Source organism: Garra rufa, chromosome 7, assembly GCF_049309525.1.
Source record: "Garra rufa chromosome 7, GarRuf1.0, whole genome shotgun sequence".
In the NCBI taxonomy this organism is placed as follows: domain Eukaryota; kingdom Metazoa; phylum Chordata; class Actinopteri; order Cypriniformes; family Cyprinidae; genus Garra; species Garra rufa.
Window position 1 is genome coordinate 42867995 of NC_133367.1, and position 22718 is coordinate 42890712.

Sequence of the window (22718 nt, forward strand, 5' to 3'; positions counted from 1 at the left end):
TGGAGGATTTCCCTGAAGAACAGTTTTCAGTTTAACTGTTCATAACAAACAAGGGACTCATGAACAACTATCTCAAAAAAATAAAATAAAATAAAATAAAATAAAAATAAAAAATAAAAACAGTTATTGATCATCCAGGTAACAGCACAGTACTAAGTGTTGAAGGGAGTTATTTTAATACTTTTTAGCTATTTTTTTGTCTTGTGGACTATATGTTATGTAAACTATCTTACTCAGGACAGTACTAAATCAAAAATAACATGCATTTTGTATGAACTCTCTTATTTTGTTAAAATTGTTCACATTTTCACAGATTCTGCAAGGGGTTCCCAAACTTTCGCATGCCACTGTAACAAACATTAAACAACAGCACACAGAATACAAACACAAATCTCTAGCATACAACCACACAGTAATGCTGGATTTGTTCTAGATGGCAGTATACTCTAAAAAGTCTTCCTATTTGAGCAAACTGCTGCTTGTTTCCAGTAGATGGCAGCATAGGCTTGAACTGGAATCCAAAGTTTATCAAACTTGTTTATTTCAAACAGTATTATCAATGTATCCTCAAAACTCAAAAGTTTTGTTATATTTGGACTTAAAGTTTGGCAGATAATGGACTAACAGTCTAAGATGAGGTTTTGCCCAGTATTCTGTAGTTCTCCCTCTTACCAGCAGATGTCTTCACTGATCACTGATTGTAAGACGCGGCACATGTTAGCTCTCTTCACACAGATGTTGTCCGTATGAGACGTAGCTCTTCAACAGTAGGGGGGGCACAAGCAGCCTGTGCTTATATCCTGAATCAGGCTCTTTACTCTGGCCATAATCATGTAGGCTGCTTTCAGGAAGGAGCCAGCCTCATCCTCACACTGATCTCAGACCGTATGAGGAGTAGGGATGGCCGGGGGACGCAGAGGACTGGTGGCCCCTCAGAACACTTTTCTGGAGAATATAGTCCGCCGATCTAATGGTGAGAAAAGCTTTTCACAATTTCTTGCTGGGGAAATAATATATTCTGCATACTGTCAACTCACTCCACGTTCTTTAGCTGTGCCTTTGGAGTTTATCATAACCACATAAATATAACTGTTCAATTCTCAAGTTTTATAAATCAGTTTATACTGTTGTATTTCAATGATTTCTTTCATATTTTTTAAATGGCATTTCCTGCATTAAATGATTTGTTCATTGAGACAGCTGTGCTTCTGTATGTATATTCTGTATACATATTATAAATATATATATCATGTGACATATATATGTGTATGCAATTTTAAGATTCGGGCTTGAGTGGAATAAAGAAAAAGACTTGCTGTAACTCACTTTTTCCTTTTAACTTTTCAGTTTGGACATTTTCTCATAGACAGACAGGTATATAGCTGATGTTTTGATGTGATTCGGTCTCATCCATCCCCATGTCGTTCTGTTTCTGTACATCATTGTTTGCTTTGACATCTGTAGTTTGTAGATCTAGATCAGTAGAAGTGATTTCTATTGTCACTTAGCTCATTCTTTGCATATTATACTGTTTATGTCCTCAGTTTTCTTATAGTTATGTAATCAAGGGAAATTGTGCGAGGTTAAAGTAATCCTATTTGATCTTGCTTTGCACTGTTCTGTGATTAGATATTAGTCCTTGGTAGATTTCACACTCTACACTTGTAAAACCTGGGTTTATTATTCTAATTAGCTTATTTACAAGGCAAACAGAATTGATTATTGCCAACAGTTCACATCTTCAATCACATCTGTATAATGCCAGTTAAAAAACACTGTGGCTGTAGAAAGCTCATGAATATTCAATTAGCTAATTTATGATTGGCTGTATGTTAATCATTTTAGCTCTGGATTGTGTCACAATTCTGACTTTTTTTTTATTTGAATTGCGTCATGTAAACTTTCAAAACTGTGAGATATAAACGCACAATTGTGAGTTTATACTTAAGTCACTTTTTTTTCTCACAATTGCGAGTTTGTATCTGACAATTCTGACTTTTTTTCTCAGAATTGTGAGACATAAACTTGCAATTGCGAGTTATAAAGTCCAGTTCTGAGGAGAAAAAAAATTATATGTTCACAGAATTGCGAGTTCTCACAATTCTGACATAACTTGCAAATTGTGAGTTTATATCACACAAATCTGACTTAATAACTTGCAATTGTGAGTTTATATCACACAATTGCGACTTTGTTTCTCAGAATTGCGAGATATAAACTTGCAATTGCAAGTTATAAAGTCCAGTTCTGAGGAGAAAAAAATGATATGTTCACAGAATTGTGAGTTGTCTCAATTCTGACATAACTCGCAAATTGCGAGTTTATATCACACAATTCTGACTTAATAACTCGACTTTTTTTTCTCAGAATTGTGAGTTTATATCATGCAACGCTGACTTTATTATCACAATTGTGAGTTTATATCTCACAAAACTGAGAAAAAAAGGTCAGAATTGCGAGTTTGTATCACGCAAAAGGCAGAATTGTGAGATAACAAGTTGCAATAACCTTTTTTTATTTAGGATATGATTGTTTTGTTTTACACTGTATTTGGTTATGCTGTTTGGCTGTGCTGACATCAAATGTAGGGTTATGAAATGTTATTAAAATCAGGGTTTAAGGTTGTCTAAATAATTATTACAAAAAAATGTAGGTTTGGCAAACCCTCTGGAAAAACTTTCTCAGAAACTCTCTCAAAAATCCTCACTGTTTTTTTGGTTTGGCTTCAGCAGTTAACCTTATAATGATGGAAATACTCATTTTAATATATATCATTATAATATAGGGGATGTTAAAAGGATATATACATAATCTCATTCTTCTACCTACTGTCAAAGCTCAAAATAATTGATAGCTGAAGGATTGGGGTTTTAGGGATTACTGTGCACATCTTGTGGTGTCGTTAACCAATCAGCATTGTCATGACTGTTATAAAAAAAAAAAAAAAAGGTACAAAAGCTGTCACTGTGCAGTATTTTTTCAAAAGTTGTATGCTATGTAAAACAAGGGTTCTCCACTCTGGCCTGCGAGATTCATTTTGCTGCCAATTCAGCTCCAACCCTAATCAAACACTTGTAGGATCACTAGAAAGTTACAGGTACACTCTTAAAAATAAAGGTGCTTTGAAGGGTTCTTCATGCGATGCCATAGAAAAACCATTTTTGGTCCCACAGAGAACCATTCCGTCAAAGGTTCTTTAAAGAACCATCTCTTTCTTACCCTTTTATAATCTGAAGAACCTTCTTTCACCACAAAGAACCTTTTGTGAAACAGAAAGGTTCTTCAGATGTTAAAGGTTCTTTATGGAACCATTTAGACAAAAAAACTTTCTTCTATGGCATTGTGAGTTTGATTAAGGTTTGGAGCTGAACTCTGCAGGAAAATGGATCCCCTGATGTATACTGCAGGTATTGTGTACCTTTAATGTACTTATGTGCACCCTTTCGAGGTAAATAAGGTACATACCTTTTGACAGCTTTTGTAGCTTTCTTTCTGAGAGTGTAGCCAAGATAAAATCGCTTGCATCTCCTTTAACCTGTGATTAATAAAGACAGTCCCAGACACAATGGCTTTCTATGTGTTAAAGTACAAAAAATATCACAAATAATTGACATGTGTTTTCAAAATTCACCCGTGGAATTGTTTATTACTTCAAGAGTAAAGGTGCGGTCACATTTACTCCTGTTCAGTGAATTCTCAGGGGCGGAATCCAGTCATTTCAATAGGAATCCATAAGGGCAAAAGATTTCCCTAAAGATTTCAAGTTGATTTCACTGTAAGAATAGTTCTAGAGTAAATTAATAATGGACAATGGATTCAGCCCTGAGAAATTTCCCTGAAATGTGATCGCACCTTAAGACTACTGTGGGAGTTTGTTTTCTTACTTGTATCAGAATTAAGTCTTCAGATCCCTTTTATTATTGCTGACACAACATAATCTAATCACACTGTGAAAACTAATGCTTCATTACTTCCTGGCAGACACCAATTTTGTTTTGGGGAATGCGCAAATTGTGGATTGGCCGATTGTCTACAGCAATGATGGATTCTGCAAACTGTCTGGATACCATCGTGCTGAAGTCATGCAGAAGAGCAGCACATGCAGGTTTATCCCTGTTTTCTTGTTTATTTTTAAGCTGTCTCTAAGTAGTAGTATTAATGAACAAATCAGGACCCTTAAACAATGTAAAGCAGAGTCATTCGCTAGTCTCTCCCATACACTCTTAAAAATAAAGCTGCTTTAAAAGGTTCTTCACAGCGATGCCATAGAAGAATCATTTTTGGTTTCACAAAGAACCATTCAGTCAAAGGTTCTTTACCTTTTTATGATCTGAAGAACCTTCTTTCACCACAAAGAACCTTTTGTGAAACTGAAAGGTTCTTCAGATGTTAAAGGTCCTTTATGGAATCATTTAGACAAAAAAGGTTCTTCTATGGCATCATGAAGCACCTTTATTTTTAAGAGTTCATGAGAAGGCGACATGGCTCACAGCTTGAGTTTTTGGTTCAGTATTGTAATTGATATTCCTGGTTATGTCTACGTCTCTGTCTTTTTCTCAGCTTCATGTATGGAGAACTCACTGACAAAGAAACCAGCGAGAAAGTCCGCCAGACCTTTGAGAACTACGAGATGAACTCCTTTGAAATACTCATGTACAAGAAGAACAGTAAGTTGACTATTTGCAATCATTTGAAAGAGTTTATGCTTATCGTATCTGTCAAGTGATTTAAAAAAAAAAATGCTGATTTTGCAGGGATGCCAGTGTGGTTCTTCGTCAAAATTGCTCCTATCCGAAACGAACAGGACAAAGTTGTTCTCTTTCTCTGCACCTTCAGTGATATAACTGCATTCAAGCAACCCATTGAAGATGACTCTTCTAAAGGTTTGACACATTTCCCATGTAAATTGCATCAGAAAAGTGAAAGTTGATCTCTGAGTGTTTCCACTGCTGACACAATGCACGCTCTCAGAAAAAAGGTACAAAAGCTGGTGTTACCTTTTGAAAAGGTACACCTTTGTCCATAGACAGTATCTTACAAAAGTGATTACACCTCACACATGTAAGCAACCATTTTAGTATAACTTCTCAAGGGACAATACTATAGAAATGAAACTTGGATATAGATTTATTGTCCCCTGTAAATAACTCAACATACTGTACAGCCATTTTTGTCAAAATAACTGGCAACAAAAGTGAATACACCCTAAGTGATAACAGCAGTATGTTGTTTAACCATGCAAAGCCACATGTCCTATTCATGATGTTTATGCCTGCTAGACAGGACCATGCAAAGTTGTGTATCTTGTATTAGAGCAGTTACAATTTGGTGCTTTATGTACAATTCTCTCATACTGACCACTGGATGTTCAACATGGCATCTCATGGCAAAGAACTCTCTGAGGATTTGCGAATTAGAATTGTTGCTCTTCACAAAGATTGCCAAGGCTATTAGAGGTTCAGTAACACCCTGAAACCGAGTTACACTACAGTGGTCAGGGTCATACAGAGGTTTTTCAAGATGGGTTTCATTCAGAACAGGCCTTGCAAGGGTCGATCAACGAAGTTGAGCACTCGTTCTTTGTGTCAGGTGCAGAACCTGGCTTCAAAAACAGATGCATGAGTGCTGCCAGCATTGCTTTATAAAGGTTGTAGAAGTAGAAGGTCAGCTTGTAAGTGCTCAGACCACACGCATACGTCAGTTTGCATAGGCGTCATCCCAGAAAGAAGCCTCATCTGAAGCTGGCTCACAAGAAAACCCACAAACGGTTTGCTGAAGACAATCAAGAGCATGCATTACTGGAACCATGTCCTGTGGTCTGATGAGACTATAAAATAAAATTGTTTGGCTCAGATGGTGTCCAGCATGTGTGGCGATGCCCTGGTGAGGAATACCAAGAAAATTGTGTCTTGCCTACAGTCATCATGGTGGTGGTAGCATCATGGTCTGGGGCTGCATGAGTGCTGCTGGTTCTGGGGAGCTGCAGTTCATTGAGGGAAACATGGATTCCATTATGTACTGTACATTCTGAAGCAGAACATGATGCCTTCCCTCCAAAAACTAGGCCAAAAGACAGTTTTCCAACATGATAATGATCCCAAACACACCACCAAGTTGGCAACTGCCTTCCTGAGGAAGCTGAAGGTGAAGGTGATGGTGTGGCCAAGTATGTCTCCAGACCTGAACCCTATTAAGCACCTGTGGGGCATCCTCAAGCATCCTCATGTGTCTAACATTCAGCAGCTCCGTGAGGAGTGGAAGAGGATCCCAGCAACAACCTGTGCAGCTCTGGGCAATTCCATGCCCAGGATGATTAAGGCAGTGCCAGATAACAATGGTGCTAACAACTTGGACAAGTTCACTTAGGGTGTACTCACTTTTGTTGCGAGCTATTTTGACAATTATGGCTGTTATTTTCAGAGGACAGTAAATCTATACTGCTATTCAAGCTGCACATTGACTACTCCAGAATATATCCACGTTTCATTTCTATAGTATATCCCTTGAGAAGATATACTAAAATGGTTGCTGAAATGTGAGGGGTGTACTCACTTTTGTGAGATACTGTAGGTCCATATTGGTACCTTAAATGTACACATATTAGTACCTAAATGCCTCTTTTTTGTACCTTTTTTCCGATCTTAGACAGAAACAGGAACTATCCATTTTATAATACTGATTTAAACACTTACAACATTTACAAGTATTTTTCTCTATTAAGGCTGGGGTAAGTTTGCTCGCCTGACACGGGCGTTGACCAGCAGCCGTGGTGTTTTGCAGCAGCTGGCTCCGACTGTCCACAAGGGCGAGAACGTCCACAAGCACTCCCGTCTGGCCGAGGTAAATATACGTCTTCGTGATTGCTGCTGTGTTTGTGTGTGTGGCTACATGTGTGTCTGTGTGTTCAAGCACTTTCATCAAAGGAACACTCTATTCATTTATACCTGAGCACTCTTGGCCGAGAGTGTGTGCTGCAATCCCAAAAGCCTCTCTGCTGTCCTGAGATAAATCTCCAACATGTGCGGCTGCTGTTCGCGTAGCACACTCCAATTGAACGGCCCCCTATATTTTCTACATCAGCTCCATAAACCTTTTCTGAGCACATTTTGTTTTTGAGAAAACAGTGGATAACATTATAACGGTTTGATAAGAAATTACAGCCTCCCGTGTTTGTAGCTGGTCAAGTGCTCAGTTATGTGGCAATGAATAAAAAGATTATTGTTCCTAAAGTTTTATTCCTTTAGTTGCTGCTGCTCTCATTTTGACTTGCATCGAATGAGTATGAAGAAGAGTTGTGCTTTAGTTATAGAGTAACAAGACATACTAATGGTTTTAGTGGACCACAATATTTTTTACATGTATGCTATATACTGCTATTATTACCTACTACATCCTACAAGACAAATGTTATTGGCCCTGCACAACAGAATCTGGGGCAAATTCACTAAACCATTGCACCACTTCTGAATGTAGTAATTCAACTAAACAAATAGCACTATATGAAAATAAGTATCACACCATAGGGCAAATTTATAGTACAATTCAGTAAAAATGTTAGAGAAACTATGAAAGAATTGAAAAACTAGTGACCCTTTATTTTTCCTCAAATATCAGACTTCACACTACATAAATCTTGTAAATGTCTTTTTACAAGATAAGCATTTTTACTGCCTTTGTCAATACCCATACACAAACAAGCTGTAATGTGTCCTTATTAGTTTTAATAAAAACCAGCCCCTGGGACATATAAATGCTCATAGTCGAAGAAACACCAACCTGTGAAATAATTATGTCGATAAACACTGTTATGGGAAAACAGGCAAAAAATATTACTGATATGTAGTATATGTCTCCTTGCTTGTTGAAAAACAATGCACACTTGCACTTGTCTGGCTGGCTGGATTTCAGAAGAGTTTTAAATGTGTTGTAGTGTCTGAGACTAATAGGTGCAGTGTGACTTGGCTACGGTCTGGGGCTTTTTGTCGCAGAATTGAAAGGGCGCCGAGCTTCTGTCTTCTTGTTTGTACTTGGCTTAAGTTCTTTCGCAGAGAAGCAAGTGTGTGCATATCTCTATTCCCAGATCCATGCTGTCATTGTCACAAAAGTGTGGAAATTGTCTTAACCTGACAGTCTCTCTCTTTAGAAGTTTGTCTTCAAATACATCAAGAAGCAATTTGTTGAAAGACAGAATGCTGTCTCTCATAATGTTCAATCTATCTTAATGTTCTAATCTATCTATCTATCTATCTATCTATCTATCTATCTATCTATCTATCTATCTATCTATCTATCTATCTATCTATCTATCTATCTATCTAACATGCTAGTAACATGCTGACAGCTTGCTATTCATGCTAAAAACATACTAGTAACTTGCTAATCATGTTAAAAGCAGACTAGCAACATGCTAGTAACTTGTTAATCATGCTAAAAGCAGACTAGCAACATGCTAGTAACTTGTTAATCATGCTAGAAACATGCTAGTGACTTGTTAATCATGCTAGAAACATGCTAGTGACTTGTTAATCATGCTAGAAACATGCTAGCAACTGGCTAATCATGCTAGATACATGCTAACCATGCTAGAAGCAGACTAGCAACATGGTAGGGACTTGTTAACCAAGCTAACAACATGCTAGTAACTTGCTAATCATGGTAAAATCATGCTACCAAAATGCTAGTAACTGGCTAATCATGCTAGATACATGCTAACCATGCTAGAAGCAGACTAGCAACATGGTAGGGACTTGTTAACCAAGCTAACAACATGCTAGTAACTTGCTTATCATGGTAAAATCATGCTAGCAAAATGCTAGTAACTTGCTAATAATGCTAACAACATGTTAGCGACTTGGTAATCATGCTAGAAACATGCTAGTAACATGCTAATCATGCTAGAAGCAGATTAGCGACATGTTAGTAACTTGTTAAACATGTTAGAAACATGCTAGCAACTTGCTAATCATGCTAGAAACATGCTAGCTACTTGTTAATCATGTTAAAAAAGCTAGCAACATTCTAACAACTCACTAATAATACTAGAAACATGCTAGCAACTTGTTAATCATGCTAGAAACATGCTAACAACATGTTAATCATAATATAAATGCTAGCAACTGGCTAATCATGCTAGATACATGCTAACCATGCTAGAAGCAGACTAGCAACATGGTAGGGACTTGTTAATCAAGCTAACAACATGCTAGTAACGTGCTAATCATGGTAAAATCATGCTAGAAAAATGCTATTAACTTTCTAATCATGCTAACAACATGCTAGCAACTTGTTAATCATGCTAGCAACTTGTAAATAATGCTACAACATGCTAGCTACATGCTAATCATGCTAGAAGCAGACTAGAAACATACTAGTAACTTGTTAATCATGCTACAACATGCTAGCTACATGCTAATCATGCTAGAAGCAGACTAGAAACATACTAGTAATTTGTTAATCATGTTAGAAACATGCTAACAACTTGCTAATCATGCTAGAAACATGCTGGAAACATGCTAGCAACATGCTAACCATAATAAAAAATGCTAGCAACTGGCTAATCATGCTAGATACATGCTAATCATGCTGGTAGTGACTTGCTAATCAAGCTAACAACATGCTAGTATCTTGCTAATCATGCTAAAATCATGCTAGCAACATGCTAGTAGCTTGCTTATCATGTTAGTAACATGCTATCTATCTATCTATCTATCTATCTATCTATCTATCTATCTATCTATCTATGTCTGACAGATTGTATTGCCTTCAAAACATTCAAACTTTTAACTTCAAACTATTTCAGACTGAAAATAGTCAAACTTAAAACTTTTTAAGACTTTTTAAACGTTTCAAACTTTTTCAAACGTTGTCTTGACAAACTTTTTTTTTTTCAAGTTGTACTCTGTGTTTTTCTTATTACCCATCAGGTATTGCAGCTAGGCTCTGACATCCTCCCACAGTACAAGCAAGAGGCTCCGAAAACACCTCCTCACATTATTCTGCACTACTGCACCTTTAAAACTACCTGGGACTGGGTGATTCTCATCCTCACCTTCTACACAGCCATTATGGTCCCCTACAATGTGTCCTTCAAGACCAAGCAAAACAACGTCACCTGGCTGGTGGTAGACAGCATTGTGGACGTGATTTTCCTGGTAGACATTGTGCTCAACTTCCACACCACCTTTGTTGGACCTGCTGGGGAGGTGATTTCAGACCCAAAGCTCATCCGGATGAACTATGTAAAGACCTGGTTCGTCATTGACCTGCTCTCCTGTCTTCCTTATGACGTCATTAACGCCTTCGAGAACGTTGACGAGGTGAGTTTTCCTCTGGGATAATCCACTGTTTGTGCACTGCTAAAATAAATTAGCAAAAAAAGTAAGCAGGTTCTCACTGGGTCAATACCCTTAAATCTACCCCTGAAAGGTACGTTTTGGCACTTCAACATTGCTTTCGTAGGCGGATGCCAGCTGTTTGGGAATGCAGTTGTGTAAGAGAGTTCTGGGAGGCAAATATACAGAAATACTTTGACAACAGACTTTGCTCCGAAATTTATGACATCGTCTGCTGGTTAGACTTTTTTGGTGTACATAGAGGGATTTATTCTGCAAATGTGTTTCCATGTACATTATTCACATTAAACCTTTTTTTCACCAAATTCAAAAACCACCTCAAGTAAGCGTAAATGCCTTTTTTCCGAATTAAGGTATTTTTATTAATAATTTTGGCATTTCCAACGCCTTGAAAACAGCTACTGTAGCCTCTGGTTTGCTCACTTGGGGATTAACCCTCTGGGGTCTGAGTGTGTTTTGGGGCCCTGAAGAAGTTTTGACATGTCCTGACATTTGTGCTTTTTTCAGTATCTTAAAAACATATTAATGGCTATAGTCTGATTACATTGTAATAAGCACATATTGGGCTACAGTAATATGCAAGCAACATTAATGTACATGTTTGTGTTTTTGAGAAAACTACGTTTATGCGTGGTTAGTGAAAAACTAAAGTTCCCTTCCGGGAACTCGAGCCGCGTCATGGAACGCTATGGGGAACGCCATTGGCGGGCCGCACTCTGAATCATGTCTACAACCAATGAACGACGGGGGTGACGTCACAGGCGCGGTGACGTCACCGACCAGGAAGTATAAAGCACGTGCGTTTGAAGCCGGCGGCAGCTTTTGTCATTCAGCGAGAGCGCTCTATGTCTGTGTCTGTCTCGAAGCCATTCTGCTGTTTTTTCGTGCCCAGTTTGGTACACTTTTATTTGAGTAGATATGGCTTCAAAGCAACCTTTAAAAAAGAGTTTTGTGGCGGTGCAGCGCCCACATAGGCGGTGTGTTCCTCCCTGCCAACGTTTCATTGTTGGTGGGGATACACACAGCCTATGTGTGGTTTGCTTGGGGGCGGAGCACGCACAGTCAGCCCTCGAAAAGGCTGACTGTCCGCACTGTGAACGTTTGCCAGTGCGGGTGCTTCGCTCCCGGAAAGCCCTCTTTGAGGAGGGGGCTTTCACCAGCGTTCCCCGCGGGTCTGGCCCCGCTTCCGCCGAGGCGGAGCGGCAGCTGCACTCGTGGGGTTCGCAGCTCGATCTGCTGGTACATGCCTACACACGATGGCAATCCTCCAAGCGTACCAAGCCGACCTGCTAAAGGAGTTTAATGATGGCGAGGAAGTCAACATCACAGAGATGCGTAGAACCGCAGATCTCGCTCTCCGCGCCACCAAGGAGACCGCCCGAGCTGTGGGGCGGTCTATGGCAGCCCTGGTGGCCGCGGAGAGGCATCTCTGGCTGACCCTGTCCGAAGTCAAAGAAAAGGACAGGGTCACGCTCCTGGACGCCCCCCTGGATTCAGCCGGCCTCTTTGGTGCTTCGGTCGACACAGTTGTCGCCAGGCACCAGGAGGCCCGCAAACAGGCGGCGGCGTTCAGGACATTTCTTCCTCGCCGGGTTTACTCCTCTGAGGCTGCTAGACGGGAGCAGCCTCAGCCGTGTACCAGCTCCTCCCACCGTGAGGCACAAAAACAGAGCGTTGCCGCCCGTGCTCCTCCGGCCAGGCCTAGAGGGCGGGGTCAGCAATGCTCTAAGCCGAAGGCCTCGAAGAAGAAGCCCGACCTGAGGGTCGTCCTTCAATCTAAGAGGTCTTCGGCCAAACGGCCCTGACGGTTGTGGTTCAGGGCCGTTGAGGGCAGCCCCTCACGAGCAGGTTTGCACCGTACCCTCAGGTGCGGGTTTCAAACCCCCTCGTGGCCCTCAGGAGATGAGTCAGCTAACCCTGCCAGTGTTACAGGGCGCGGCGCTCTCCCGCGAACATTCTCTAGCTGTTCCGCCTGGAAACGTAGCGGCCCTGGAGAGTTCGCAGCCCCCGCGGGGGTCTACAGAGGAGCTAGTTCAGGAACTCCCTGCCAGTTCTCTGCTACAGGCTTCCGAATTAGTTCCTCAGAGAAATCCAGACACCAGCCTCGAGAGGCTGGTACCCTTAGTAAACTTTCTGGCAGCGTGGAAGCTACTGCCAAATGTTACAACGTGGGTCCTGCGTACTGTAGAGAAGGGTTACGCTATTCAGTTCGGCGGCAAGCCCCAAGCAGGGTCTGGTAATGGAACAAGAGGTAGATACTCTTCTGAGGAAGGAGGCCATCGAGGTGGTCCCTCCTCAAGACAGGGAATCCGGGTTCTACAGCCGTTACTTCATTGTTCCGAAGAAGGATGGGGGGCTTCGGCCCATCTTAGATCTCAGACTGCTAAATCGCTCAGTCAGAAAACTGAAGTTCAAAATGCTCACTGTCAGGCAGGTCGTGTCACAAATCCAGTCCGAGGACTGGTTTGTCACGATAGATCTAAAAGACGCTTACTTTCACGTCTCCATCCTTCTTCAACACAGGAAGTTTCTCAGGTTCGCTTTCAGGGGCAAAGCGTACCAATACAGAGTACTTCCTTTCGGCCTAGCTCTCTCACCCCGGACTTTCACGAAGTGTGTGGATGCTGCGCTGGCTCCACTGCGACTCCAGGGCATCCGCATACTCAACTACATAGACGACTGGCTTATTCTGGCCAGTTCGGAACAGTTAGCGGTTCAGCATCGAGGTGCTGTTCTCGCTCACATACAAAAGCTGGGGTTGAGACTCAACGCCAAGAAGAGCGTCCTCTCTCCATTACAGAGGACTACTTATCTAGGCGTGGTGTGGGATTCATCCACGATGCGGGCACAATTGTCACCTGCTCGGATCGATTCCATACTTACTGCAGTAAATGCGGTCAAGCTAGGCCAGTCACTCACTGTCAAACAGTTCCAAGTACTGTTAGGTCTTATGGCAGCCGCATCCAACGTGATACCTTTTGGACTGCTGCATATGAGACCACTGCAGTGGTGGCTCAAAACCAAGGGGTTTTCCCCGAGGGGAAATCCATTCCGCAAGATCAAGGTCACGCGGCGTTGCCTACGTGCTTTGGCCATGTGGAAGAAACCTTGGTTTCTCTCTCAGGGTCCGGTTCTGGGGGCACCCTGCCGCCGCGTCACGCTAGCGACAGATGCGTCCCTTACCGGATGGGGAGCGGTCATGAGTGGCCGCTCAGCCCAAGGCCTGTGGAGCCCTCACCACCTCTCATGGCACATAAATTGCCTAGAGATGTTGGCTGTGTTCCAGGCCCTCAGGAGTTTTCTACCAGACCTAAGAAACCGTCACGTGCTGGTCCGTACAGACAGCACCGCGGTAGTTTATTACATAAACCATCAAGGAGGTGTCCGCTCACGCCCCTTATTCAAGCTGGCGTACCGGATGCTCCTGTGGTCTCAAGGAAAACTCCTCTCCCTGAGAGCAGTCCACATTCCTGGACATCTGAATGTGGGAGCAGACGTCCTGTCGAGGCAGGGGCCGAGGCCCGGGGAATGGATGCTTCACCCAGAGGCGGTGAAGCAGATCTGGAGAGTGTTTGGCCAGGCACAGGTGGACCTTTTCGCGACTCAAGAGACATCGCAATGTCCCCTCTGGTACTCTCTAGTTCCTCCAGCTCCACTGGGGCTGGATGCCATGGTACAGACGTGGCCGAGGCTTCGTCTGTACGCCTTTCCCCCGATCGCTCTGCTCCCGGGAGTTCTGGAACGGGTCCGCCGGTTTCAAGTACGGCTGTTACTAGTAGCCCCGTACTGGCCGGCCCGAGTGTGGTTCTCGGACCTGATATCTCTCCTCGACGGCTCTCCATGGGAGATTCCCGTCAGGAGGGACCTCCTGTCTCAGGCTGGGGGCGCAATATGCCACCCCCACCCAGAGAAATGGAGGTTATGGGTGTGGCCCCTGAGGGGGCACAACTCATAGGAGCGGGTCTCTCAACCGAGGTTGTTGAGACCCTTCTCCAATCCAGAGCTCCCTCTACGAGGAAACTGTATGGCCTCAAGTGGAACTTATTCGCGAGATGGTGCCGCGAGCGCCACCTAGACCCAGTCAACTGCCCGGTTGGTACAGTTCTGGAGTTCCTACAGTCTCGCCTATCCGCAGGGCTAGCTCATTCCACCTTGAAGGTTTACGTGGCGGCTATAAGTGCCTACCACGCCCCTCTAGGTGGCCTCTCAGTAGGCAGAGAGCCCCTGGTCATACGATTCCTCCGCGGTGCGCTCAGGTTGAGGCCTCGAGTGACACCCAGGGTCCCCACGTGGGACCTGGCTGTGGTCCTAGAAGCCCTATGTGCGCCTCCATTCGAGCCCATAGAAGAAACTACAGATCGCATACTTACCCTTAAGACAGCGCTTCTGATAGCCCTCACCTCTCTTAAGAGAGTTGGGGACCTGCAGGCCCTTTCAGTGGCCCCGTCTCACTTAGAGTTTGCCCCAGGGATGGCCAAGGCCTTTCTGTATCCCAGGGTCGGGTACGTCCCGAAGGTCCCCTCCCTAGCACCACAGCCCGTAACGCTGCAGGCGTTTTATCCTCCTCCATACGTGGAGCAAAATCACAGGAAGTTGAACTGCATGTGCCCAGTCAGAGCCTTAGACGCATACGTCCACAGAGCTGCCACGTGGCGTAAAACAGAGCAACTGTTTGTCTGTTACGGCCCCCCTAAGAGGGGGAGCCCGGCTTCAAAGCCTACTATTAGTAGATGGATCATCGATGCCATATCTACTGCTTATGAGTCCTCTGATCTCCCCTCTCCCTTGGGACTCAAGGCTCACTCTACTCGAGGTCTGAGTGCCTCGAGAGCTCTGACGGCAGGTGTCCCTATCCAGGACATCTGCAATGCTGCGGGTTGGTCCACGCCCCTGACATTTGTCAGGTATTACGAACTTGACCTCAGAGCCGCTCCAGGCTCAGCTGTGCTCTCGGCCTAGTGCGCTAGGCCTAGAGAGTCAGCCACCTCCCTAGCCAGGAGGAGACTTCGCAAGGCGCCTTCTTTCTACGGAGAGAAGAGAAGTCACTTCGCCACTAAAGAGATCTGCAATGTTACCTTTTGTCCGCGGAAAGCTAGACAAAAGCCCTTACTCTCATGCCCTGATGCTGCCATCAGACCCAGTCTTACTCCCTCTCGTTCTGGGCGTACTCCCAGACAGAGGACTAAGATTCCTCGTGTGCCTGCGGGCCGAGGACTGCCTTCAACAGCTGTCCGCTGAGTGCTAGACAGTGGCATCCGGTCCCTCTTGTTCTGGCTAAACCCCAGACAAAGGACTAAGACTCCTCGTGTGCCTGAGGGCCGAGGGGTGCCTCTTGCACTGGCTGGCGAACCAGGCAAGGGGTCCACGGTTCTCTTGCGTGCCTGGAGGCCGTGAACTGTACAGCCCTCTTGTCCGCGGAATGCTAGACAATGGCTTAATTGTCCTCGTGTTCTGACGCAGGGTGCTATCAGACCGAGTGTAGTTCGGTCCCTCTGGTATTCTGGCCTCATCCCAGACCAAGGACTAAGACTCCTCGTCTGCCTTAGAATAAGGCCGAGGAGTGCCTCACGCGCTGGTTGGCTACCACGCAGAGGCCCCTACTGTCTTCCCCGTGTGCCCGAGGGCCGGGGATTGCAGTGCCCTCTTGTCCGCGGAATGCTAGACAATGGCCTATTCCCTCGCGTCCTGGCGGAGCTCCAGGCCGAGCCTTGGATCCCTCTTGTTCTGGCTGAACCCCCAGACAAAGGGTCACCCTCTCCTCGTGTGCCCGAGGGCCGAGGAGCCTCCTGAGGTCGAGTTCACTGTCCTCGTGGGTCTACGGACCGAGGACTTCCCTCGCCATCTGTCCGCCGAGTGCTAGACAGTGGTCATTCGGTCCCTCTTGTTCTGGCTAACTCCCAGACAAAGGACTAAGACTCTGCGTGTGCCTGAGGGCCGCGGAGTACCTCTCGTTCTGGCTGGCGACCAGACAGAGGAAGACCTCCATTCCTCGTGCGCCTGCGGGCCGAGGAGCACTCTTGGGGTCGAGTGCACTGTCCTCGTGGGTCTGCGGACCGAGGACTACCTAACACCATCTGTCCGCCGAGTGCTAGACAGTGGTCGTTGCAGTCCCTCTTGCTCTGGCTACGCCCAGACAAAGGACCTAGACTCCTCGTGTGAGCCGAGGAGCACCTCTCGCTCTGGCCGGAGACCAGACAGAGGTAGAACCCCATTCCCCGGGTGCCCGGGGAGCACTCTTGAGGTCGAGTGCGTTGTCCTCTTGGACCGAGGACTACCGTATACCATCTGTCCGCCGAGTGCTAGACAGTGGTCATTCAGTCCCTCTTGTTCTGGCTAAATCCCAGACAAAGGACTTAGACTACCTCTCCTCGTGTGCCCGAGGGCCGAGGACTTCAGGGCCTCCTTGTCCGCGTAATGCTAGACAAAGGCTCTTTTTACCCTGGTTGCTCAGACAGTACGCAGGGTTTGGTAATCATGGGAGCGTTGGTAGTCTCGTTCCCCATAGCGTTCCATGACGCGGCTCGAGTTCCCGGAAGGGAACGTCTCGGGTTACTAATGTAACCTTAGTTCCCTGAGGGAACGAGACGCCGCGTCTCGGACCATAATTCCCGCACCCTGCGGCGCTCGCTTCATTCCTTAGAGCTGCCGCCGGCTTCAAACGCACGTGCTTTATACTTCCTGGTCGGTGACGTCACCACGCCTGTGACGTCACCCCCGTCGTTCATTGGTTGTAGACATGATTCAGAGTGCGGCCCGCCAATGGCGTTCCCCATAGCGTTCCATGACGCGGCGTCTCGTTCCCTCAGGGAACTAAGGTTACATTAGTAACCCGAGACGTTTTGAAGTCACTGAAATAGGGTCATGAAACATACAGAACATTTTGAGGACGTAATCCCGGACGAGCCCCCTCCCAAATTTCTGTTACGGCCGAAAAATGTCCAGGGGGGACCGCAACAGAAATTAAATGGTTGGTGGTGATTGACAGTGCGACGGCAGAGAGCTCACGCGTCTCCAAACCCAGAACAGCTACAAAAAGAACCCACATCGACTACGGCCACTATCCGTAAAAGAGAAGTTTTATTTACAAATTTCAAAACAAAGAAAACATTAACAGAAGGGTGTTGACTTCAAAAGGGGGCAAGGCCAAAATAACAAACATAACAGCACTACCTATTTTATAAATCAACTACATAACCTCAAAAGAAAAGAAAACAAAATACAGCAGACTAAGCTAACTCCCTAACTAATATAACCAAGAGAAAATATGTTCTTGAAAACAAAATGGCACCCACCTTCCTACTAAACCCCAAACATAACTAAATTACAATATTTACAAAGAAAAAGACACTTCCCTTTCAAAAAAAAGGTCTCAATCCTAGATGTTATCAGAGAGACAATAAGCAAGGATACTATCTTAACCATCTCAACATAGTCAAGAAAGTGGGGGGGAGAACACCAAGATAAGATTCCACAAAATCTTTCAGGAGGAGAGGACAAGATCTCAGCCACCGCACACATCCAGCCACCACCAACTGCTGGGCTGAAGGAAGCTGTAGTTTAAATACTCTCTCTCCTCTCCCATCACCCAATCACAGTGAAGCTCTAATCAAGCACAGGTGGGGACACTGATTCTACAGGGAGAGAGAGAGAAAAAATGAGACAAAGAAAAGCCCAAACAAATAATTAGGGCATACCCAGAAACCTTACGGCTCTGGACGTAACACCCCCACCACTAAAGATTATAACCACCTACTGGTTATAAGCTAACATACAAACATTACAACACACATTAACTATCCAAAGAATGAACTCTAGACAGGGCATCAGCAAGGATGTTGTCAGCCCCTTTCTTGTGACGGATGTCCAGATGGTATTCTTGCACAATCAATGACCAACGCATTAATCGTTGGTTAGTGTTAGACATGCGATTCAGAAACACTAGTGGATTGTGATCAGTGTACACCAAAATTGGGCTACCACTTCCACCCAGGTAGACTTCAAAATGTTGGAGGGCTAACAACAGAGCTAGAGCTTCTTTTTCGATTACACTATAATTTTGCTGACATTTGCTGAATTTTTTGGAGAAAAAAGATACAGGGTGGTCGATTCCAACTTCATCCTCTTGTATTAAGACGGCACCGGCTCCGGTAGCGCTGGCGTCAACCTGCAGTTTGAATTGTCGAGAGAAATCTGGGGCGGAGAGGACAGGTGCTGTGCAGAGGAGATCTTTTGCAGCATTAAATGCTTCCATGCACTCTGGAGTCCACACAAACTTCCTAGAATTACTCAAAAGATCAGTGAGAGGAGAAACAATAGCAGCAAAATTCTTACAAAAACTTCTGTAATAGCCACTCATCCCTAAAAAACGGCGCAAAGCGCGTTTGTTAGTAGGTGTGGGGAACTCAACAATAGCCACTATCTTGGCTTCAACAGGCCTCACTTGCCCTTGACCAACACGTTTTCCAAGATAGGTTACAGTAGCTTTCGCAAATTCACACTTAGCCAAATTGAGTGTCAGATTAGCCTCGGTTAATCTGTCAAAAATCACAGTTAATTGGTTAAGATGTTCTTCCCAAGTGTTTGAAAAGACAACGACATCATCCAAGTATACTTCAGTATTAGTCACACCCGACAATACCCGATTCATAAGTCTTTGAAAACAAGCGGGAGCATTGCGCATGCCAAAAGCCATAACAGAATACTGTAGTAAAGAGTCTGGAGTAACAAAAGCAGAGATGACAGATGCACGAGAAGTCAATGGCACTTGCCAGTAACCTTTGAGAAGATCTAATTTGGTAACATAGTTAGCTGCGCCAACCTTGTCCACGCAATCCTCCATTCTTGGTAGAGGAAAAGAGTCTGGCTTGGTAACTGCATTGACCTTACGATAGTCAGTACAGAATCTGTAAGTGGAGTCAGACTTTGGCACAAGGATACAGGGTGAGCTCCATGGGCTTTGACTAGGAATGGCTAAACCATGTTTTAATAAATAAGTTACCTCAGATCTCATAGCGTCTCGTTTCTGTGGGTTTACTCTATACGGATGTTGTTTAATTGGCGGGCTATCTCCAACATCAATATCATGGCTCAATACAGTTGTCTGGGAAGGAATATCTGAAAACAAATTGGGAAACTTGGAAATTAAGTTGCTAATAGCTTCACTCTGTTCTTCTGGTAAATGTGACAGATGTAATGTCAGATCCCTTAGAATAGCTGAATTCTGCAAGTATGCACTCAAAGTTTGGGCCTCTTTAACCACCAGCCCATCATCCTCAGGACATTCAGTATTTAGAAGTGCTACCGACACCGGTTTAAGAACAGAAATATCAGAAGTTACATCTCGTGCAATATATGACTTCAGCATATTTACATGACACACTCTAGTCTTACGACGCCGGTCAGGAGTGCCAACAACATAATTAGTATCACTGAGTTTACTCTCAATCATGTAGGGGCCAACAAATTTAGCCTGCAAGGCTGTTCCAGGCACAGGAAGTAGAATTAATACCCGATCACCAGGCCGAAACTCACGAGTTACACTTTTGCGATCAAAGTAAGTCTTCATCTTAGCTTGGGTCTCTGCCAGATGAGTCTGAGCTAACTGACAAGCTTGGTGAAGACGTTCTTTAACAGAAGTCACATACTCATGTACAGGTATCGATGTAGAACTCTGTGAGAGCAATTGCTCACTCAGTAACCGAAGTGGACCTCTCACCGTATGGCCAAAAACTAATTCTGCAGGACTGAATCCGATTGACTCCTGAACACTCCCTCTGATTGCAAACATTAACAGAGGTACACCCTCAACCCAGTCTCTACCAGATTCGGTGCAGAATTTACGCAACATCGACTTGAGAGTCTGGTGAAATCTCTCCAAGCAACCCTGGGATTCTGGATGATATGGACTAGCTAACTGATGTTGAATTCCTAATTCACTCAGCATTTGTGTGAACAGCTTGGAAGTGAAATTAGAACCCTGATCTGATTGGATTACCTTCGGCAGGCCAAAAACTGAGCAAAACCGAATAATCTCTTGCACCACTTTTTTTGCTTTTATCGTGCGAAGAGGAATGGCCTCGGGATAGCGTGTTGCAGTACACATGATAGTCAAAATGTACTGATGACCAGATTTGGATTTAGGTAACGGCCCTACGCAATCTACAATCAGTCTGTCAAACGGGTCATGGATAATGGGAATTGGTTTCAAAGGAGCTACAGGAATTATCTGATTAGGTTTTCCCACTAACTGGCAAGTATGACAGGAGCGGACATGGGTAGACACATCCGACTTCAACCCAGGCCAAAAGAAGTACCGCATGATACGATGAAATGTTTTTGTTACCCCTAGATGTCCTGACAGCACATTGTCATGAGCTAACTGCAATACATGGGGTCGGTAAACAGCAGGCAGTACAATCTGGTGTACCTCTTGCCACTTCGCACTATAGTGCAGAGGTTTCCATGTGCGCATTAAAATTCCATCATCCCAAAAATATGCTATCCTAGGTTTGGGTACTTGAGTGATATCCACAACGGCATCTCTACAAGTAGCCAAAGAAGGATCAGAATTTTGAGCCTCAGCCAAGTCTGACCTACCTACTTTAGAAGTGAAATTGAATAACATAGGCGATTCAGTCTCTTCTGATACAGCTTTAGGTTTAACTCTCTTTACCTTCTTAGGTTGAGAAAACAGAACAGTATCAGAAAGATTGGGAACATCTCCAAATTTCTGAGCCTGGGCACGAGTTACAGCGCAAACAGGAAATATGGAGGACAACTGAATGTCAGGCTCAACAATCTCGATCGAAGACGGTTCATGAACAACAATAGGACGAGGAAAAACCTGGCCACCCGCTAGATCATTTCCTAAGATGAGATCAACACCATCTACTGGTAACAGTGAACATATCCCTAATGTAACAAGTCCAGTGACAAGATCCGACTTCAAATATACACGATGCAGGGGAACATTAACACAGCCCATGCCAAACCCACGAACTAACACATCAGTGTCCGTATATGATTCAGCAGAGAAAGGAAGCATTTCTCTCAAAACAAATGAATGAGAGGCGCCCGTATCTCTAAGAATCCGGATCTGTCTTTCCTCTGACTCAGACGAAAGAGAGACAGTGCCGGTGAAAATGAATGGCCGATACGTAGTAGAAGTGATGTCATTCATCTTCGGAAGTATTTGCATAAGGGCTACACTTTTAGACTTAGCAGCAGCACTTTTCTGCTTCCACGCTTTACATTCCGAAATTAAGTGATTAGGATCAAGACAGAAAAAACATGCTCGATTGTCCTTTGTGCGCTTAGGACTAGATCTACGGCGTGAACCATGTTCTTGTTGTCCCATTTTAACAGAAGAGATAGGCGATCGAATAACTTCAGAATTTCCTGCAATAAAAGTCTGTTTTTTTGAAAAACGAGTGGTAGAGAAAACGCTTCTGTGTGTCAAGACAAATTCATCAGCTGCAACAGCAGCATCCGTTAACACTTGAACTTTTTGTTCGTTAAGATACACGACAACGTTTTCGGGCACACAGGCTTTGAAATCTTCCAGCAAAATCAGCTCCTGAAGCTGCTCAAGAGTGGAGATTCCACTGGAACTACACCACTTATCAAACTGTGCTTTCTTCTCTCTGGCAAATTCCACATATGTCTGACTGGCTGCTTTCACATGAGAGCGAAATTTTTGGCGATAAGCCTCCGGTACTAACTCGTATGCTCGTAAAACTGCAGCCTTAACTACATCGTAATCTAACGCTTGCTCAATTGGTAATGCGGCAGAGACCTCTTGTGCCTTCCCCACAAAATTACTTTGCAAGAGAAGCGCCCACATATCTTTAGGCCATTTCAACTTAGCAGCTATACGTTCAAATGCCGTAAAATATGAGTCAACTTCAGTTTCACGAAATGATGGAACCAAACGAATAAATTTACTCACGTCAAAATCAGGAGAGCACTCAAACGAGGAATCAGAGGAGTTAACTTTCGGGTTGAGAGCAGAAACAGCGTCTGTGACTTTCACAGGTGAAGTAGATATTGGGCTGGAACGAAGCAATGGAGTGGATCCGCGCAGCTTTAAAGCTTCCAGCTCAAGCTTACGCACCTCAATATCTCGTGCTTTCTCCGCCTCTACCATACGCAGCTTAATTCGCTGAGCTTCACATTCTTCCCGCTTCAACTGCAGTTCTAGCTCTTTTAACTTAAGAGCTATCATGGGCTCAGAACAAGGATTCGTGGCTTCTATGTTAAAATCAAAGCCCGAAACTGCAGCCTTCGCCACAGCCTCCGACTCCGTTTCAACAACAGCCTCCTCGTCAGACGGCAGCACGCCAGTTTTAACTAACTCCCCAAACAGCT

The 22718-nt window shown here is 44.2% G+C and overlaps 1 protein-coding gene across 1 annotated transcript in view; it reads left to right on the forward strand.

Annotated features, from left to right (window-relative positions):
* The first annotated feature begins 900 nt into the window (after positions 1–900).
* The window catches only part of kcnh1b (potassium voltage-gated channel, subfamily H (eag-related), member 1b), a 93404-nt gene continuing 71586 nt past the window's right edge, over positions 901–22718 (forward strand). Inside the window, exons 1-6 of the mRNA XM_073844315.1 lie at positions 901–973; positions 3982–4105; positions 4561–4667; positions 4755–4883; positions 6722–6840; positions 9924–10316. Coding sequence (XP_073700416.1) covers positions 901–973; positions 3982–4105; positions 4561–4667; positions 4755–4883; positions 6722–6840; positions 9924–10316 — 945 coding nt within the window. The remainder of the gene's footprint in view (positions 974–3981; positions 4106–4560; positions 4668–4754; positions 4884–6721; positions 6841–9923; positions 10317–22718) is intronic.